The 21,619-nt window shown below is 36.0% G+C and overlaps 1 protein-coding gene and 1 long non-coding RNA gene across 2 annotated transcripts in view; one reads left to right on the forward strand and one right to left on the reverse strand.

Annotated features, from left to right (window-relative positions):
* Positions 1–910: 910 nt before the first annotated feature.
* Positions 911–21,619, forward strand: part of LOC137398808 (M protein, serotype 12-like) — a 58,369-nt gene continuing 37,660 nt past the window's right edge. Inside the window, exons 1-3 of the mRNA XM_068084986.1 lie at positions 911–1,595; positions 2,505–2,567; positions 2,890–2,973. Of these exons, the coding sequence (XP_067941087.1) occupies positions 911–1,595; positions 2,505–2,567; positions 2,890–2,973 (832 nt within the window). The remainder of the gene's footprint in view (positions 1,596–2,504; positions 2,568–2,889; positions 2,974–21,619) is intronic.
* LOC137399007 (uncharacterized) lies at positions 10,687–18,905 on the reverse strand. The gene is made up of 4 exons (XR_010979111.1): positions 18,807–18,905; positions 18,427–18,547; positions 13,412–13,525; positions 10,687–10,874 (listed from the first exon to the last, which is right to left on the reverse strand). It is a non-coding gene; the product is annotated as an uncharacterized lncRNA (long non-coding RNA).

The raw sequence follows: 21,619 nt of genomic DNA on the forward strand, positions 1-21,619 counted from the left end.
GTGTACATTACTCAATATTATTACATGGTTAACTGTTCATTGTCATTACTGGCCGGCAAACTATTATGTAATTGGATCAGTTATATTTGCTTCAGCCAATCAAGACCCGGATTGCTGAATGAGGGGCGGAGATATATTCAAGCTATAAAATGCATGAAGCGGCCAGCAAGCATATCATATACAGAGTACCTACAGAGTATCAACAGGTAAGTATAACATCTCTATTATATTAGCATCTGTTGATATTTTACTTACTGGGAATAATAGAGTAGATGAGAAAAGACACTGAGTCAGTGTGATTATAATATAACTCTGACCTCCTGAGACTATCACTCTCTACCCTGTGGAGACTCATAGAGTCTATCATCTAGTGAGGTTAAGTTAAGGTCAGGAGTCTCTGGTTTCATTCCTCAGTCATTTTTGTACCTGCAAACATTTCCTACTGTAAATATGTCATATTCCTTTTATGAATAGACTGAGGAACTCTGAAACTGGAGTTTTAGCTGCTTTTCTTGTCTTTATTCTGGTCAGAATCAGCTGCAGGTCACTGATTGTATTTAGTCACCAGTTTTATAGGAAATTAGTGTTTAAAGTAGGAGACTGTATGAATCTTATTGCAGTCTCCTTCTTTTTTATTTGCTATTGCAATTTTTGGTCGAGTTTATTTCCATTAGTTTAACACATGAGATAGCAAATAGCAGGAGTGTAGATGCTTGATTTCCCAGCTCTGAGTATCATATTCCTAGTCTCCTTTTTATACTCTGTGAATATCCAGGGTTCACCTGCAGAATCTCTGTTATGGTTGGCAGCTTTATAAGTCATCAGCTGACCCAGAGTCAGCAGTTGAGTCACAATTTATCTTAATTTTTCTCTATCATATTTTACTGTGTGGAGTATTGTACAGGAAACAATGGAGCAATGGATTAGGAAATATATTAGAGCTAGTGGAGCTCCTGACATTACCTCTCTTAGGGCTGCTCTAACAACCACCCCTCCTCATCAGCTACTTCAGCTTATAACAACTATCAGAGACAGTGAGTCGTATACAGCTCTGCTATTGGCTATCGACCGAGACCACCCTGGTGTAGCTCGTCTGTTACTCACTCCATTGAGAGGAATAGCAGATGAGTTGCTGTTGGAGAAGGATGAGTGTGGAGATACAGCTCTGTACAGAGCTGCATTGAAGGGAGATAGAGAAGTAGTAGAGCTTATACTTCACACTGTATCCTCTGGTAAGAAGTATGAGCTGATAGCTGTGAAGGATGTAGTGGGTTGGACAGCTCTAACAGAGGCTGCACGGAGAGGATATACAGAGATAGTAGAGTCTCTACTGATCAGCCTGTCAGTAGAGCAACGAGTCTCCCTGCTCAACATACAGACTGACTACTACCTAAACACAGCACTGCACAGGGCAGCCTACAGTGGACACACAGCAACTCTACAGACTATGCTGACCTCCATCCCTCCTGATAAAGTCTCTGCACTCCTCAGTATAAAGAACAGTGACTGTAGAACTCCTCTGAAGGAGGCAGAGTCTGAGGGAAGGAAAGAGACAGTAGAGCTGCTTAAGAGCTGGCAGCAGCCAGTATTAGCAGGTAGGATTATTATACAGTGTGATACCAGCTACTCACTTGTACTACTCTATTGCATAACTATCTGCTTGTCCCCAGGGTATATTTATAAACATACCCTGGGGAATTCCATCTACATTTGCCTTGCATAGAGACTGCAGTGGGCTGTAGAAGCAGTTCAGCTCTGTCTCTGTATTAACTGCTGTCAGTTCAGCCTCTTCTCTTCAGCCAACACTCGGCCCTTTGCTAATCACTCATCACCTCTGCTCTCTCTTGGGTAATTATAGTCTGAGTATTTTAATTCCTTATTCAAAACTGATAGGATTAAAGTGATGTTAGCAGCTCAACACCTTGTGGCAGCTATTAGTCAGCAGTTAGCTGAACTCTCCTGATTCATGAATATTCTTATTACTCACTACAGTTTTGAATAGAAACATAAGCTATTCACTAGAATTATAGTAGTAGATAAAGGGCCTAAGACTAGCGTGAGACTGTATAAATTTGAACTCAAATTTTTTTTCTAGTTTTGTTGCAGGTTCTTAGTCTATTATGGTTGCTGATGCCATACACCTGGTTGTAGCCTTAGAGAAGATAAGTGCAACATGCAATAGGAGTGTTTTGCGCATAAGGAATTAGGCAAGAATGCAGTAGGAACTTATATAATATTTGTTTCTATCAGCCATACTAGTTGATTCTCATTGCAATTTTAATAACTCCTAGCATATACTCTTAGCCCTAGTTTCTCAGGCTATATTTTAACATTTGCTCAAATAGTTTTAACTAATAGTATTAACATTATACCCTCAGTACTAGTTGCCTCCTTCCACATGTACCTGAGGCTATAATAAATGAGGGGAAGGCTTCCTATTCATAAGATGGTTTGTCTGTTGATCATTTTATTATAATGAAGTCTTTATCTTTACTTTGTTGTAGCCCATGCAGCCACTTACCAAAAATTCGCTGCCCTGCACAAAGCTGACAATCAAAAATCAAAAGGTAGGATTTACAGTTCTTAAGCTGTTACTGGAACAACAGTACCTGAGCTCATGAAAATATTCTTTCTACAAAACTTTATTTCTTTTTAGTTTTCAAAAATGTGTTAATTCGTAAATTTCTACCAAAACTAATTTACTCCTCACCATAAACTCTTTGCACTAGTTCTGAGTCTATCCTCTTGTCTCTCTCTATATCTCCTTCTCATGTAGTAACAGTATATGAGCCAGGATTCTATAGTTGTTAACAGAATATTGATGTTTCTACACATCCTCAATATATGAGCCATGATTGTTATATTATTATTATCATATGATTGTTTAAGCATTGACCAATCAGGGAAAGGAGCTAGCAGAGTCTAAGCAGCAGATTGAAGCCTTGCAGGAAGAAGATAATCGCAAGACAGCAGGTGACTTTTTAATTTCAGTTGAACTGGACTTTCTTCTTGTCACAAAATATGGATGGCATCTATACACCTCATTTGTATGTAGTACCTGAAATGTATGCACTATCACTAGAGTTCAGTTATGTTCCTGCCCAGACACGTGCAGCTAGTGCTCTATAAATAGCTTAGGATGAGCCATCCCCCTATCTTTTGTCTTACTTACCAGCTGGTCAGCTGACCTTGTTCAGTGTTGAGTTGGCTAGTGTTAACTCTGGTTCAGTTGCTAATTAAGCAGTCTAATTGTAATGTTACATTTGCTTATTGCTTCTTATTGTAAGATGTAACAGTACCAGTAAATGAGCCTTGATTATGTTGTTGTAGCATTGACCAATCAGAGGGAGGAGTTGACCAAACTAAAAGATGAGTTAGTGGAGTCTAAGCAGCAGATTGTGGATCTTCAGGAAGCAGATAATCACAAGACAGCAGGTAAATTATATCTTTAGTCTGTTGCTGTAAAGAAATGATAGTTGATACCCGAGGAACTTTGCTGTATAACCACAAGTATTAACTGTAAGTAACAGTTGTGTAACAGTAGAGTCTCATAGTAGTACTGTACTACTATGAGACTCTACTGTTACACAACTGTTACTTACAGTTAATACTTGTGGTTATACAGCAAAGTTCCTCGGGTAACATAAGCCATGATTCATGTGTGCTTCGCCTTGCTAGTTATTAACTTATAAGGAATGGATATGATGAGTATTGTTTTATCACTGCTATTGGCTGGTCAGCAGTTAATTCTATTGGTTAATGCTCCAATGGAGCAAATCACTCAAAATTGGTAGCTATGAACAGGTGAATCACAGGCTAAATTGTATCGCTGTACAGTAACTGAGCAGATTAGACTAGAGTAGTTACAGCTCTAAACCATCTCCTGTAAACATTCCCTTAGTCTGAAGGTTGGTTTACACAAGGTGGTTGTGAGATGGTGCAATTCTCATAAAAAGAGAAACATTATATTATTGCTTATAATAAACACTGATAAATATATGTTTATGTAGATATGGCTGCCATGATGGAGAGAATTAACAGACTAGATATTTATCTGCGTACTCCCACTGATACAGACGAGACAGGAGACCAGCTTCATGAGCCTCAGAGCTAATACCTTTCTCTTTTTTTAGTTGAAATCACTTGTAGTTCTTGTTTAAGATTTATAATTAAATACAATTTCATATTTATATTTGATACATTTTCTCCTCTCTACTGATCTAGCAAGGATTTTTATGAACACACATGTCCATTTTTGAACCGGACTCATGCTATATAATGCCACCTGCATAGCTTGGCAAAACTCCAAATCTTGTAGACTGGATTAACATATGGTATTCCCTACTCAATGTGGACCCTTCAATGCTTTAGAGCTTGTCTTACTGCTGCAGCTGGCCACATTTCTAATATTAAATATGAACAGTTCCCTAGCATTGATAAGAAAGTGGCTAAAAAGAACATCAGTGATTGTATAATGATAAGGTAGACCATCTAAATTGCAGTAAAATTCATCTCTAATACTCAAAGATAATGGGTATTATTGGAGAAACAAGTTGTACCAAATGATCTCTTGCCAAGCTCTTGGCTCTTATGTAAACATGCGTTAAAAAACTGCCTCGTTAAAACAAAGAGAAAATGTCTAACACATACCAACAAATAGCATGCTTGTCCGCTGCTACCAGGAGATGTGATACTTTAGGGCCAATGCAAAGGCTGATGACAGATAGCTTTAGCAATCATGACAGATAGCCTTGGTATTCATGTCAGATCTATGACACAGCCTTAGTATTCATGTCTGGTATGAACATATAATTTTTCAACAATAGATCCAGTTGTTGTGAGGAGACAATTCTGATAATATACTTTCAAATGTAATATACATAATATATGGGTCATGACCACGGAAAGTGTTCTTAAATTTGAAACTATTATAATTTAAATAGTTGCTAAGCAGAAAAAAATTGACAAATTTTCTTGCAAATAGGTTTTTGAAGCTAATTCAAGATTTAGCTACATCACACATTAGAGTATACGGGCAAACAGTCAAGTACTTACTGGTAGATAATGGTGTCATTCCGCTGACAAGTCCGGCGTAAATCTGGCATGGGTTTACAGCAATGCACTCCACGAAACAGCAACTTTGACAGTCAATTAAAACTAGAGCTGCCGACGTTCAAAGATTCAGCATTTAAACTTGTCTCACAGTATTGGCTGTACACGTATTTTAGTCATGTGTGAAGCCAACACCTCTGTAGCTTCTCTAGATATACCATTCAGTCTACAAGGTAGCACTAAACTGGGCTGCTGTAGCATATTTTTCATGCATGTTTGAGAGCATACGGACTGTTCAAATGTGATATTAATTTTGCTTTTTTTCGATGATTCAGCTTCTTTGGAATGATTGACTGAACTGACTTGTAGGGATTAACAACCTTGTTCAGCACATTGACACATATAGCGTACACATATACAAACATAAGTCTATATACTGGCTTACCATGATGTTTGTACTGACTTTTAGCCTTTTGTCTAAGTAGATTACTAGTCCTTTTAGTAGAAAAAGTGTGCCTATTAGCATGAACCCCACATTTCTTCTTGGCTAAGATGGCAATAGGCAACTCAGCGTTGGCTGTTTCAGAGCAAGAATATCTGCAGAGACTGATTTCATTGTTTTTGAATCGAGTAATACACTTAGAGACTCCTGGACCATATTTACAACAAAGTATACCCAGCAGAGAGTGGTTAGGAAGGTCAACCTTTTTGTCATCAATGTGAAGTCCACTTTCATATTTGCAATTTAAACACTTTTGCAGTATAAAGCCGAACATGGGTGCCAACATTCCTAATTGTATTTATTTATAATTGATCCATAAAACATATTTCAATCTATGTTCATTCAAACTTCCTGCCTCACTGATAAAAAAAGTAACTAAATACTTGAACACAAACAAATAGTACCTTTCTGCCAAGTCCTCCTGGTGTCTTCGAATTCATAACTGGACATTTCAAAAACTAAAAAGATTTCCTATTGATATTGCAACAAATATTAAATGGTAGTCAAGAAATTTTGTCTAAGAAGGTGATTTGTAACTTTAAAGTTGAAACATATATGTATGCCATAAAGATTAACTCTTTGACAATAGACATACAAAGTGGGGGAGACTAATCCTAAGAAGGAGATTCTATTATTTCATATAAAAGCTATTGGCCATGTCACTATATGGTCTTAGAACCTTACTGGTAAATATCATTGTGTAAGTCATCAGGATTTGTCATAAGTATTTGAAGTGTATGTTTGTTAATATGATGACAACTCACCAGAACTCATGACCTTACTTCACTGTTTCAATGGTTCTCAAAGAGTTATATTATTCTCATCATGATATGAACCATAAAATTGACTTCTTTGTTACACAGATTCAGAGTAGCCGCTGCTACCACATGACAAAGAAGAGGTGTTAAAATAGGCTAAATACGTAAGATAAAATATATTCTTCCCATTTCCTCATGGCAGCAGTCATCATATAAGAAATATAGTAACAATGAATAGTAAATATGAACAAGAAAAATTTGGAATACCTTACAGTGTGGGCAAATTAATGCACTTGTCGCCATATAGTTGTATTTTCATAAGTGATGGAGATAAGAATATTTTTTCCCATTGCCTCATGATAACCACCGGCAGATCTCTGATAAGCTAATCATTGACATAAATTGTATACATTAAAGCTAAATGCCAAGAGGTGTGTTGTTTGAGTTGGTGACTAAATATCTGTCGCAATGCTTAGCATTAGTTTTATCAGGGGGATGCTGCCTACCAGACTCGCCCATGACTAGGCACCTGTTTAGTTGCATAGTTTACTCTGTTAAATAAACAGATTACTTTTAGAGATTTAGAAATATTTACAAAGATCTACAGAAACCTTTTGAGAATACTGGGCAGTTGACAAAAAGAAATCTAGACATGTCGAAAGATTTAGCTAAAGTCTGAAAAAAATATAATTTGATAGCCTTGTGTTATCTAGCTTGGCTTATCACAGATCAACGCTCACAACTTCTGCTGCACATAATTTGCCAGTTCTGGCTGCAAACTGTAACAAACATATCAATGAGTGCCAAATGCTTTCATTCAATCTTTTTAAATATAGTTATGAAAGGAAAATATGTCTTGAAGTTTAAAATAAAATATAGAACTTTAAAGCCCCAATAAACTGCAATGCAGGCTATTAAACCGTTGTAGGTTAATTGTAAGCAATAGATATCAACTAGTAGACACATGTATCAGCTTCCAAGTGCATATTTACTTAGACATCTACAAGTTGGATGTAAGCTAGCAAATTTATTGCATCCAAAAGAGTTATTGTTGCACTGCCTGAAGAACAGTGTAAAACACGGGTGGCATTTGTTCGCCAGTGAAAGCATTAAATTTATCTTCTCAACATCTTGACAAGGTGTTTGAAAATACAGCGCTACTCTTTATTTAAACACTACCTCTAATAAAGGAACCACTCCAAGGAAAAGGTTGAAAAATAGAGCATCATGGCGTTCAAATAAAGGTTTTACAGTATTTAGCCTGTATACGTGGGAGATCAAATACCAAGTAAGTTGTTTCCAGAGTTTCATGATAACAGGCAGCATATTGGGTGTTGTGTAACTCTGATAAGATAAATTTTTAGATAAGTTGTTTACATAAGGAGCTTAAAGGTCAGAAGGTGGTCGTTTAAGATGTGATGAAATATTTGACACGCTGAATATAGCAGTGTTATCATAGATGTGACGTCAGCCAGACTCTCACATGACCAAACACCTGCTTAGTTACAAAGTTCACTCCGTCAACTAAAGAATTCAGTTTAATAGCTCTATATGTAGGGCTGACATGTGATGCAGATAATCAGTTGATGCTGTAGGAGTTGTGATACCTTTGCAGTCAAAAATGCAAATATGGGTACCAACATTCTTTATTGTATTGATTTAGAATTGATCAACGAAATATATTTTATTCACTTATTCAAAAGGCAACTTAATACTCAAATATGAACATTTAGTATCTCTTTGACAAAGTGTGCAGGTATCTCCGCAGTTATCACATGGTATGTCGAAAGCTAAACAGATCCACTATTGGTGTCATAATAAGGTATTGAATGGTAGTTAATATATCTTGAATAGGAAAGTGACTTGTAACTGTGCAGCTGACAAGTTTATGAAGACTATGAATATTAACTCTTTAACAATAGAGGTAATAAGTTCGAGGAGACAAATCTTAAAGAGAAAGAATACGTTGTTATAAAAGCAATGAGTCATGTTAATATATGCTCTCAGAGTCTTACTGGTATAAATTATTGTGTAATTCACCAGGACTTTTGATAAGTATTTGAAGTGTAAGTTTGTTACTATGATGACAATTAAACAGGACTCCTGACATTACTTCACTGTTTCAATGGTTCTCAAATAGTTATATTATTCTTATCGTAGAATGAATCATAAAAACTGAACTATTTATTATACAGATTCAAAGTAGCACCTGCCACCACATGACAAAGAAGAAGAGTTGAAATAAATCCTTAAGATAAAATATATTCTTCCCATTGCTTTATGGCAGCAGTCATCATATTCTTGTTTTAAAATGAATAGTAAAAATATGGAATGCTTTGCTATTCAAGTCAGAAAATGCACTTGTGGCCATATAATTGTATTTCCATAACTGATGGAGACAAAAATATGTTCTTCCCATTACTTCATGGCAACAGCCGGCATGTTGAGCAGATCTCTGATAAACTAATCATTGATATAAACTATATACATTAGAGCTAAATGTCAGGAGGTGTGTTGTTTGAGTTGGTGACTAAATATCTGTCGCAATGCTTGGTATAAATTTCATCAGAGAGATGACAACTACCAGACTTTCCCATGCCTAGGCCCCTGTGTAGTTATAAAGTTTACTGTGTTAGATGAACACTTACTTTTAGAGATCTAGAAACACTCACAAAGATCTACAGATATTTTTTTAGAGTAGTAGGCAGTTGACAGAAAAAATTCTAGCAATATAGAAAAATTGGTAGAAAATCTGTAAAAAGCATGAGTTGGTAACAAAAAGAACAGATACATTAAAAGCATAGAAAGAATTTGAATATTCATAGAGTGTACAAGTATTTCTATTGATAGTTTTATTGCTCAGTCAGTTGAAATATTACATGTATGAAGTCTAACCAATAAAAGGTAGAGCTAATACATGTATTATAATAGTGCTATGAATGACTCGTATACTAAAACTAAAATTGTGTTTTACATGTATACACATTAAATGTTTTAATGTACATATAAAATACATATAATGTACATATAATGTAGCTAATAAAAGGTAGAGCTAATAAATGTGTAGTGCTTTGAATTACTCATATACTATAACTAAAAAGGTGTTTTACACGTATGTACATTAAATGTTTGAATGTACATATACGTTAAAACATCTTGTGCTACAAGGTGACAGCTCATAGAACAGCGTATTAAGGGCCAATATGGAGTTACTGAATATCTATATGGATCACATGAAATACTAGGAAGTTGAGGCTTTCTCTTAGTCGTAAAATATGATAACCTTCCCTTGGGTTGCAGGCAATATTTATGCCAGTTGAAATACCCCAATAGACCACATGAGAACACAATGTAGAAATATATTATTGAGTGTTAGTCAGTTATTTATATTTTACAATTTCACTGGAAAGCTAGCTCAGTGATATAGAATCTATTTCATGTAGAGGTTGAAAGGTCATGACCCTTGCATTTATGTTATTCAGTACTACAGGCTGTGCCTAAAACATCACTAAACAGTTTATATGGAAGCTATGGTTGATATGTGAGCTGCGCAAGCAGTGCTCACGAGGTACAAAATTGAGAATACAAAGTGTATTTGGAGTCGTCTTCTATAACCAATAGTGCCAACAACTCCAAAGATCGAAGTGTGTGTAAACACGAGTATTATTGAACTGCAGAACACCTGCTGTGGTTGCTAGAACAGCTGCAATTTTATTGATTTTGGTATCAGTCAGTTGACATCCTCTAATTTTAATAAATTCTCACCCAGTTTCTTGATATTGCCTCTGACTTATCAAGCAACATCTTGCAGCATCAGCCTCACGCTGACACACTGTAAGTTTCTAATAAATTTACATCTGACACAAAGTACTGCTGTTTCTACATTGTATCATTTTTATTCATAGTAGAACTGTGGCTCCCTCTACAGTAACCACTACTCCTAGTACAGCTATAGTAAGTCGGACCTATTCATTGATTCCTTGCCCATAGTAATACAGCAACTCTTCATGTGCTCATAGTACTATAGCTGTTATTATCCACTCAATCGGTTACAGTGATTTATTGTTAATTTTAAGAATATTGGTATAGATATATTTCCTGGCAAAGCTAGTGTAAAAACTTATAACAGATCAGCAAAAAGTTAATTGGCTAAAAAAAGAAGCACCAGTAGACAAAATTCTACATACAAGAAAATGGCATGTATGCTAGCACAAAATTTGCAAGAAAAAACAAAGATTTTGGTGACATAGCTTTCTATTTGGTTAGTAAATTGGTTTATTATAGTCAAGGTTTAACTCCGCTCGTGGGGGACACTTTCTGGAACGCAATCGAAGTCTTCTCTTGATGACAACAAAATAGAACAAACCGGCAATTACAATAGCGGATGTGATATACAATAAATAGCACATAGACATCTCTGCACGACCTATGGCTGTTTTGGTTTCCCAATCTCGCAGTGAGTCCACGCCTGGCAAGCGTTTCCGCTCCGGAGCCTGAGAGAGGAGTTTAGGAAAGTTGAAGGGTCTAACATCTGCATAGAGTGAATGTAGAAAATCATAAACCTGTAAGAAACAAAACAATCAAATAAATATGAGCTGATACAGGTAACTACTGACTGGGTGTACATAACTAACAGATAATCACTGTACTCACCAACTACACTCATAATAAATGGCCTTGACCATTTCATTATCACTGCAGATAATCCTATAAGGTAAAGGTTCCTGGAATAGATTGTTTTGTTTTAGAAGGGTCTACTGTATATTAACTTTAGCCATCGCACCTGATACTTACACCTGCTATCGGATAATACACAACCTGCTTCGAGGGTCGTATTGCCGGAGACTAAACTGGCACTACCAGCTCAAAACTGGGGTGTATTTGAGCATCCTTTTGGAATGAAGTAAAATACCCAACATAAAGTCTGACTAGACTTCCCAGAAAGTGTGCTATGGCCACACTCAAAACAGAAAAAAGATAGAGTTGATCTTAAGCTAGCCGCAGCAGCGGACCAAAGATGACAGTATGTGTAGACCTGTTCTTGCTTGCTAGATTGCATCTCTCTATTGCCAAAAGAGAGGGATTCTAGTAAAGCAAAAACTGGTGTTTCTTTAAACCCTTTACATGCAGTTTTATGGAAATGACTCAAATCATTATTAATCATATCAGCTCGACCATCGTTCAACTAAAACAGGGTTCTCGCTGTGGAGCTCCAGCGCCATCACTCAGTGAAATATCAGTTAGGAAGGAAACAAAAGAGTAACAAGACCATCTTGATAATTGCAGAAGATTTCATGGTAGTGATAGCTCAAATCAATCATAATGAAAAATTGCACTGGTGGCCACAGCACTTTAGATCTACCAGATTGATATCACAGCACTCTACGAGACCCGTCTATAACGCTGCCAAAAACAGAGCTTCAAATACACCAGATTGATATCGCATCACTTTGTGAGACCCATCTAATGCTGTCAACAGCAGAACTTTAGATATACCAGATTAATGTCGCAGCACTCTGCGAGGCCTGTCTAACGCTGTCTACAACAGAACTTCAGATATACCAGATTAATATCACAGCACTCTGTAATACTTGTCTAACGCTGTCAACAAAAAAACTTCAGATATACCAGATTGATATAGCAGCACTCTGCGAGACCTGTCTAACGCTGTCAACAACAGAACTTTAGATGTACTAGATTGATATAGCAGCACCCTGTGAGACCTGTCTAACGCTGTCTACAACAGAACTTCAGATATACCAGATTATTATTGCAGCACTCTGTGTGAGACCTGTCTAAAGGTATGGACACACGTAACGAAGTATTTGCTCAATCTGACCGAATTCACGAAATTCACAGAATTCACAGATTTATTCGGCCAAATATGACAGAATTATCTAAGCTGTGCATGCACACCGAACTCGTCGACGAAACGCTTTTGCAATTAGTATAGTCTAAGACACGTATGACGACACACAATAAAAGTACCAGTACAATCCAACATAGTACACACAATGCAATGGCCTAGATTGCGCTATTGTTGGCTTTTATCTTTCGTGCACCATGGCTACAAATCGTTTCTTATTTAATAGCAACAAATTTCTTGTTGGCAGAAAAGTTCCGGGGCAAAAGCATTGTCATCTCTAGCGCACTCAAATCAGTTCCATTGTGTTTACTATGGCAAATTGCCGTAATATTTTTTGTGTGTGTCGCTATATGTGCTTCGAACTACGTAAATTTTAAGAGATGTTAGAATCGTGCTCGCTAACCAACAATAGCGCAGTTTCATCAGGTGTAGTTCAAGAAGATAAATTGCACTCGTACTTTTATTGTCGTGATACCTGTCTTGGACTATACTAATTACAAAAATTGCTAGAATCATGCTCGCTAATAGCTTGTCTAACCAATTAAAAACGTTAGGTCGACGAATTCGGTGTGCATGCACAGCTCAGAGAATTCTGTGATATTTGGCTGGATAAATCTGTGAATTCTATTAATTTCGTTAATTCAGTGAAATTGAATGAATCATTTATTACGTGTGGCCGTATCTTAACGCTGTCAACAGCAGAATTTTAGATATACCACATTAATATCACAGCACTCTGTGAGACCCGTCTAACGCCATCAAGGAGTTTAGTGAGCAACAGCAACACATTCTACTAGAGTGGTAGATAAGTGCATAAACAAAGAAAGACTGGAGTTGGCTTTGCTACCAGAAATGACATAGCCTAGGAAATAGAACAAGACCCAATTGCAGTGATTGACAGGATAATGACTCAGCACTTGCCATTACAGAGAAGTGTCTACTTGTCTATCATAAGCACCTGTGTTTCCACTATGGAAGATTTTGATGAAACCAAGAAAAACTTTTCCAATCAGTTGAAATGCATGATAAAAATCGACCCAGCAAAGATGAGTTGCTCATTGCAGGTGACATTGTTGCGAGAGTTAGAATTGATCACCCGAGTTGGCAGAGTTATTGGATATCAAGGTATAGAAAAATTTAACACTAACGGTGAACTTCTCCTTGCTTAGATAGAAACATGCATGCTTAGTGCTATGTTAGAGAGCTCAATGTTTTGATACTTTTAAACCTTACCGTTTCTCCATTCCATATTCCTCTGAGATTCCAGCACAAGGGACACAACTCTTTAGAAGGAAACTCAATTTTAGGATACGCCTCACTGGTCTTTCCAGCCAACCTCTTATTTGCCTGACAGTATAATAAAATGTAGGTGATTACACTCTTTCTGCAGATACAGAGGGATCATCACAAAACTAAAAAACACTACCCACCAAAAGGTAGCAAAACAGAGGGATCTGGAAATAATTAGTATTGTCATGAATAAATGCTTTGGGTCAATGTCACGAAGCTAGCCATAATGAGTAAACAAAGTGTCGATTATGTCAAATAAAAAATTGTCATACCCTAGGACACTTATGTATTTGCGTCATCTAACTTTCGCATTTTCGGAGTCATTCATCTCGCGAAAATTTCATGAGCGAAACTAAACTATCATAACGAACGAGCGAAAACGTTAAATGAAAGAGCTTTGTTCATTGATATCCACAATAAAATCGTCATATTGGAAATGCAGATAACTTTTGTGTGTGGTTTGGCTCATTAGGCAATTTCTCCTAAACTCATTATAGCTAATACGCCAACTGAGCAGCGTGGCAAAGCAAATTGAGATAACAAGTTCTTTTGGAAAAGGAGGCCTGTATTCCCTGGTTGAAAATTGGGGCAGCTAATGTTAGGCGACTAGCTATGAGCATCTGGGGGTTTGGATGGGCGGTATCAGCCCCATCAACAGGTTTCTTTCATGCAAGGCCTCAACTGGGCATCTCACATAAAGTTTTAAAAGATTTTATCGGAAAGTATAAATATTTTTTCTATTATTTGAGAGTTGTTTGTTTTAGGTGATGTGACTGCTAGGACATTTTCAGATTAAAATAGGCTAAACTTGACTGCAGTTGAAACGCTAAGAAAAAAGACATCTTTTTTCTTTTGAGCGTTTCAACAAAAGATCAATTTTGCCGATTTTATCTTTAGTTTATCCGCAGGTTTTTAAGCTTTCGTTGGGCCATTCCCAAATAGATGTTTGATAAAACTTGACCCTTTGCAAACCTTTATAAAAGTCGTTAACAAAAATATTTGGCCAATCATGATATTAATGACGCCCAAAAACTATTAAAAGTTAACGTTTTTCTCTATGGCTTGGATTAAAGTGATACTCTACAGCGATAAAAACGGTTCCCGCAGCCGTTGGGCAAATAACTGTTCGAGTTAATGCTGTGGAGGTCGAGTCATCTAAAGCAGCTTATCATTACGTGGGAACGGACCAAACAAATCCAATCAAGTTAACCAAGTGTTCGTGATAAAATTTTACATTTTATCCGAGGGCGAGTTCTCCGAGTTTGACTATTCTTAGCCGCCAAAAATTCCTAAAAAGTTGGGGCGGCTCAACCGGCCAGCCGCCCCAGGGAATACGGGAAAACCAAGACAAACGAGGAAGATGATGATATTAGTTTAGTCACTGAATTTGTAACTGATGAAGATGAAGGTCTGGTAGGGAATGTCATAAAATTGAATAATAATTATTGTAGCGATGAATTTTATTAAAAAATAAAAACAATAACAACCTTGAGCCATAGCCACGGCGTGCTATAAATACTTGAGATATAGTATTGGTGCCAAATCAGTCACGACGGCAAGGACCTAGATGTCATTGATAGTCCAAGAAACAAATAGCAGCAAGCGATCAAGTTTCATTGTCGATCTCGCCCACACATTTCTTCCCGCGGTTCACAAATACAAACTAGTCCCAAATTCAAAATTTTTTTTACTAGTGAACTGGACCTGAGGAATCCAACTATGTTTGTTCTACTGCATTTATTTTCACATCACTATAGTTTCGCACTCATCAGATCTGCGAAATTAAGTTGCAGCGGAATTTTACTCTGTGTGTTTCTCACGAAACTAAACACTAGGGAAATATAAGTGTCCTAGGGTAGATATTTTCATTTTATCTGTTAATACAGAAGTGATTAGCAACAGTTGATAAAACAGATGAGAATATAACTAACAATATATAATAACGAATATATAGAGAATATAACTAATAATAAGAGTGATGATTAAATAAACAATGTTAAGTTTAAGTTGAAAGTTAACAAAACAGCTTTATTGTCTTGCAAATACATAGTTTCTTGTATTCATTAAAAAACATGGAATTAATCTATATCATTGTTGATTTTGTCACCAATTGTGCCCTTCATGTTTAAAGTTGAGAAAATGCTCTCTTCAGCCACCTCCACTTCTATTGGCTGTAATAATCCATTGCTAAAGTTAGACAGCTAAATAATATCCTTCTTTGACGTAGTAACACTTTTTTTTTGCTTTTATCATGCACTGTTAGATGATATTCAAGTGTTTATTATTTATAATAACCTGATTGTTTCCATAATTTACAGATTTTATTTTTTCAGGTCAGAGATTATCTTGAGATCAGTGATTGTTAATGGGATTAATTCGATTGATATCCAAGTTGATTGATGTACGAGTTTGATCACAGTATGAATTAAACTCACATCTTGAGGTTCAACTGAATTGTTTACAGAAAGAATACTGACCCTCACACATTGCATATCTTCAAATAAAATAACTTTATTGTTGACTAAACTTTTTACCACTATTTTCATTAGGCTAAGATTCATGAATATACTGAAATGAAGAGAGGTGCAAGAGGAGTTGTTTCCTCACAATATTGTGCTGACTACTCCAAATTTAGTGTGACTAGGTCTAATAAACCACAAGCTTGCATTTACCATTTCTTGCATTTGTTAAGAGATGTGTCTGTCTGACCGAAGTCACGCTTGAAGCGTTAAGAAAGAAAAAAAGAAATGCTTTAAATGGGAATTAAACTCATATATTTGGCTTTGCGTATCGACACTCCAAACACTGCATCACTCAGCCACCTCCTCACTTATCAGAATAATTATGCACAAAGTTATTACACATGAGAATATCTCATGGTACACAGAACTCCAAAGTACTAGCCATAATAAAATATACTAGAATTAAATTATAAAATAATAACTATGCACAAAATTATTATACATGACAATCTTTCATGTCACACAGAGCTCCAGAGTACTAGCCATAACAAAAGATGCTGGCATTAAATAATAATAGAATAATTGTGCACAGTTATTACATATGAGAATGTCTCATGGCACACAGAACTCCAGAGTACTAGCAATAATAAAATATACTGGCATTAAATAATAATAGAATAATTGTGCACATAGTTATTACACATGACAATCTCTCATGACACACAGAACTCCAAAGTACTAGTATAAATTATACTCCATAACCGTAGTACTTGAGCAATCTTCAGGGTTATGATTTTGAGTTAATTTCATATTCTATAAAATTTCTTTGATCTTTCATGCACCTGCTCTGTTCTGTTTGGTTTGCTGGAATATAGTCACTGAATTATATCTTATCACATGTTCTCTTGGAGTTCTGCTAGTTTACTATTGTATGTGCCTTCTCTAATCATAACTGCCACGTACAACTTTTATCATATTTTCTAGGTAAATCAGACACGCTGATTCCGATTTTGTACTCAAAATAAAAATTGCTCCATTAACTTTCAAAGTAATGGAGGATTTTTATAGTGTTTTAATATCGGTCTTGAAAACAACACAATCGGCACAACAAGCCCCGCCCAAAAGCGTGTGACACAGCCTAGCTTTTTAGGAACGGAAATTAGGGATGTTTAGTCCGATTTAGAATGATAGAAATGGGTGTCTTAAAACCCATTATTATCTAAATTCAGCCTTCAAAACAATCTGTCTTTTTTGAAAGGTAGATAAACTATTTAAAATTGCATGTAACTAGTTACAGGATGTTTAATAGGCTGAACATCAAGAAAAATGAGCTGAAGAAACACGATTTTATCACAATCTAGCGCGGTTATCACACTTTATTGAGCTTATTTTTAAATATGAAATGTCAAATAGCTCATCTACGCTTCAGAAAAGACTGAAATTATTTTGAAGGCTGAATTTAAATAATAATGTGTTTTAATACATCCATCTCTATCATTCTAAATCAGACTAAACATCCCTAATTTCTGTTCCTAAAAAGCTGTGCTACGTCAAATATTTATGGGCGGAGCTTGTTGTGCCGATTGTGTTGTTTTCGGGACCGATATTAAAACACTGTAAAAAAACCTTCATTAGTTGGAAACTTAGTGGGTCAATCCTAATTTTAACAAAATTGCAATCAGGGTGTCTGCTTAACCTAGAAAATATGATAAAAGTTGTACATGGCAGTTATGATTTGAGCTATGCGGCGTTGGAGTAGCCAAGCTTGTTTACTAAGCTATGGTATTTTGCTTTACTACAATCTCCCATTGTTCACGGATGTGTTCTCAGCCTAAAGTAAAAGGTGACAACTCCTGATATAAAATAGGAATACAGACAATTTTATAGACAATATTTATCCTATAGAGACACTTCTCAAACTGCCATCAATTGTTCCTAGCCTCACTTCCAACTGTCTTACAAACACTTTGGATGTCATGAAAACTCTACTAGTGCTATAATAGAAGTAAGGCTGGAGGCATGAAAATAAATTTGCTTGGAAAATGTGAACAAAACTGTTGCCAGATGCCGTCAGCTGATAAGATATTGATTGATCAGAAAATGGAAAGCATGTGAGCCAGAACTTGATGATATCATTTTATTAGGAAAGAGAGTTGATGTGAGGACATCAATAACTGTGATCTGGTGTTTTTGTAAAAGCTGATTCAATGATTTTGACTTTTTTTAAGCTTTTACATTGAAAGCATCTCAAAGTGTTCCTAAATTAGCTCATTTTTAAGATTGAACACGAATTGAAGAGAGAAAACAGGAATAATACATCAGCAAATTATTATAATTATTATTGTTATTCTCTGTTTTATTATGATAACTCTTTTTGACATGTTTTTTATCATTTTTATGCTGTACTACAGAAAGTTGGAATGCGGAACACAGAAAACCTTAGGCTTGCTCATCATATGCTAACAAGTTCCATGTACTGTTGCTTTCAAACCTTACCATTTATTCATCTGACATTCCTTTGCAATTCCTGAAAGGAAGACATGACTCTCGAGAAGGAAACTCAATTTTAGAATACACGGAATTGTCATTTGTCTTTCCAGACCAGCCCCATATTCACCTGTCAGTATAATAACGTGTATACGAGTAGACCCTGGTAAGTATATTAACCAAAGGTAGCAAATGGAATGAACATGATACTACTTTTACGATGTTCGATTATTTATATAGACTTCAAAATAATACTATGTTTCTGTAATTCTCAAAGCAACTTAAAAAGGTTTAGAGTTGTCTACTCTACAACCTCAAATATGTACTACAGAAAGTTGGAGTAGAATACTGGAATAGTATTGTGACTTAAAGAGGAGTATCTTTCTTACCTGAAGATGATCATAGAGATTAGTTTATTTGGCATGGCAATGGATAAATATAGTTGTTGTATTTCTTCAGATACTTCCTGATTGCCTTCTGGGAAGAGCTAAAAGAACAGCATTGACTTCATAAAATGTGTTCTATTATAAAGATACCTCGATAGGAGAATGTAAAATATACGAATACATATCATTCTATAGAGGAGTTTATGTAAACACCTGACTGTATACCTATTAAGTGTAAGTCAATAGTCGGATAGAATCTATAGTATTACTTCTGCTCCTAGTAAGATGTTATTATGAAATATAAGCACACATGCACATTGGAGTCATAAACAAGCATACAAATACACGCATTGTATTATATGATAACTTATCTATTATTATACAGATCTCAAAGTTTGTGCGCGTGTACTTCAATTTGTCCTGCTATAGCTATTGATATCCTGAAATTAAAAGCTTGCAATCTGCTGGATTTGATCTCGGAACCTTCCATCACCAGGCAAATATCTTACCAATTATTCTATGCAAGATTGGTGGATTCATCGGGCGGTATATATCGCTATGTGGGTGAAAATAAGCTACCGCTCTCCGTTACGGCGCAGCGTCATTTCGTGCTTGCCTTCACGACTCTTATTAGTAAGAGCCGTAGATAACTGGCTTACTCAAATTAACCATTTGCAATGTGCCAGGCTAACGGCAAACGTCAAGCAACTACATTACTTGTCATTGTTCATGAGCTGAATTTTAATACTCGTGGAACGCCGGGCATCACCTGTACACTTTATACAGTCATCACCCATACACATTATACCGCCATCACCCGTACACTTTATACAGTCATAACCTGTACACTTTATACAGTCATCATCCATACACATTATACAGTCATCACCTGTACACTTTATACAGTCATCACCTGTACACTTTATACAGTCATCACCCATCCACTTTATACAGTCATTACCTGTACACTTTATACAGTCATCACCCGTACACTTTATACAGCCATCATCTGTACACTATATACAGTCATCACCCATCCACTTTATACAGTGATTCCCTGTACACCTTATACAGTCATCACCCGTACAATTTATACAATCATCACCCATACACTTTATACAGTCATCACCCTTACACGTTATACAGTCATCACCTGTACACTTTATACAGTCATCACCCATACACTTTATACAGTCATCACCCATACACATTATACATTCATCACCTGTACACTTTATACAGTCATCCCCATAAACTCTAATGACCGGCATTAAAGCAGCTTTAACCAATGTATCTAACTTTTTTGTATCAAACATTTACAGATACACGTTATTTATAATATTTCAATAAAGTTTTAAACTGAACATTATATAACTGTAATATAATGCTCAAACTAAACTTTAAATAAAATACTAACCAAAATACAGTACGTATGAATAAAGCAATGACCAACAAATTGGTACTCACTTCTTTTCAGTGACTAGGGTGTCCATGAACAGTGTGGTTATGTTTTCAACCCTTTCTGGTATTTGTGTGTACAGCCTGCAAGAATACATTTATGATAGAAAATACAGTCAAACATGAATAACTCAAACTTGAAGAGGGTGGGTGTAGGTTTTTGGGCTATCAGAGTATTTAATTTATCTGTGCACTGTAAATGAGTGCATGTATTTACTGGATGATACATGTATATACACCAACAACATATAGGAGTATACACAGTGTATATTTCAGTGAAAAAATATTCATATCTCAGCATTTCTAGTTAGAATCATTATACATTCAGCACCCATAAGGTTTATACAGTCAGCACCAATACACTTTATACAGTCAGCACCCATAAGGTTTATACAGCCAGCACCCATAAGGTTTATACAGTCATCACCTGTACACTTTATGCAGTCAGCACCCATAAGGTTTATACAGTCAGCACCCATAAGGTTTATACAGCCAGCACCCATAAGGTTTATACAGTCATCACCTGTACACTTTATGCAGTCAGCACCCATAAGGTTTATACAGTCAGCACCCATAAGGTTTATACAGCCAGCACCCATGAGGTTTATACAGTCATCACCTGTACACTTTATACAGTCAGCACCCATAATGTTTATACAGTCAGCACCCATAATGTTTATACAGTCAACACCCATAAGGTTTATACAGTCAGCACCCATAAGGTTTATACAGTCATCACCCGTACACTTTATGCAGCTATAGCCGTAAACTTCAAATGGTCAATTATTCTAGCCTTTTTTGTCACAAACCTTTACGAACTTTCGGTTTTAATTTTATTTCAATAACGGTTTCATCAACTTAACATTATACAATTTTATGATAATGTTCTAACTAAACCTTCATTGAAATATACCTACCAACAGAAATACAAGATGTATTTATGATAAACAACTATGAACAAATCAGGACTAACTTCCTGTTAGTAATTAGAGTGTCCATGAGCAGTGTGGCTATGTCTCCATCTTTTCCTAGTACTGGAGTGTACAGCCTGCAAGAATACACAAATAACTAAAATTCAACTATTTAACCATGATATATAGAAGTTCAGCTGTAGTTAATACAGTCAAATCTTAATTAGAATGAGTCCACCTTTGTAAAACTTGAGAAAGATGAGTCAAGGGTAAACAGTACTAAAGATGAAGTCTCCTAAGACAAACTCTACAAAATACACCAACTAACATTATGAGCTTTATTATTCAATGTCAACTGATCAATTTAAACATTCTCTTGTCGTAAAAAACTTGTCAATCCAAAAATATCATGACAAATAGTATTGAAAGCGTGAAAAACTGCTAAGC

The sequence above is a fragment of the Watersipora subatra genome, chromosome 6 (assembly GCF_963576615.1).
Source record: "Watersipora subatra chromosome 6, tzWatSuba1.1, whole genome shotgun sequence".
NCBI lineage: Eukaryota > Metazoa > Bryozoa > Gymnolaemata > Cheilostomatida > Watersiporidae > Watersipora > Watersipora subatra.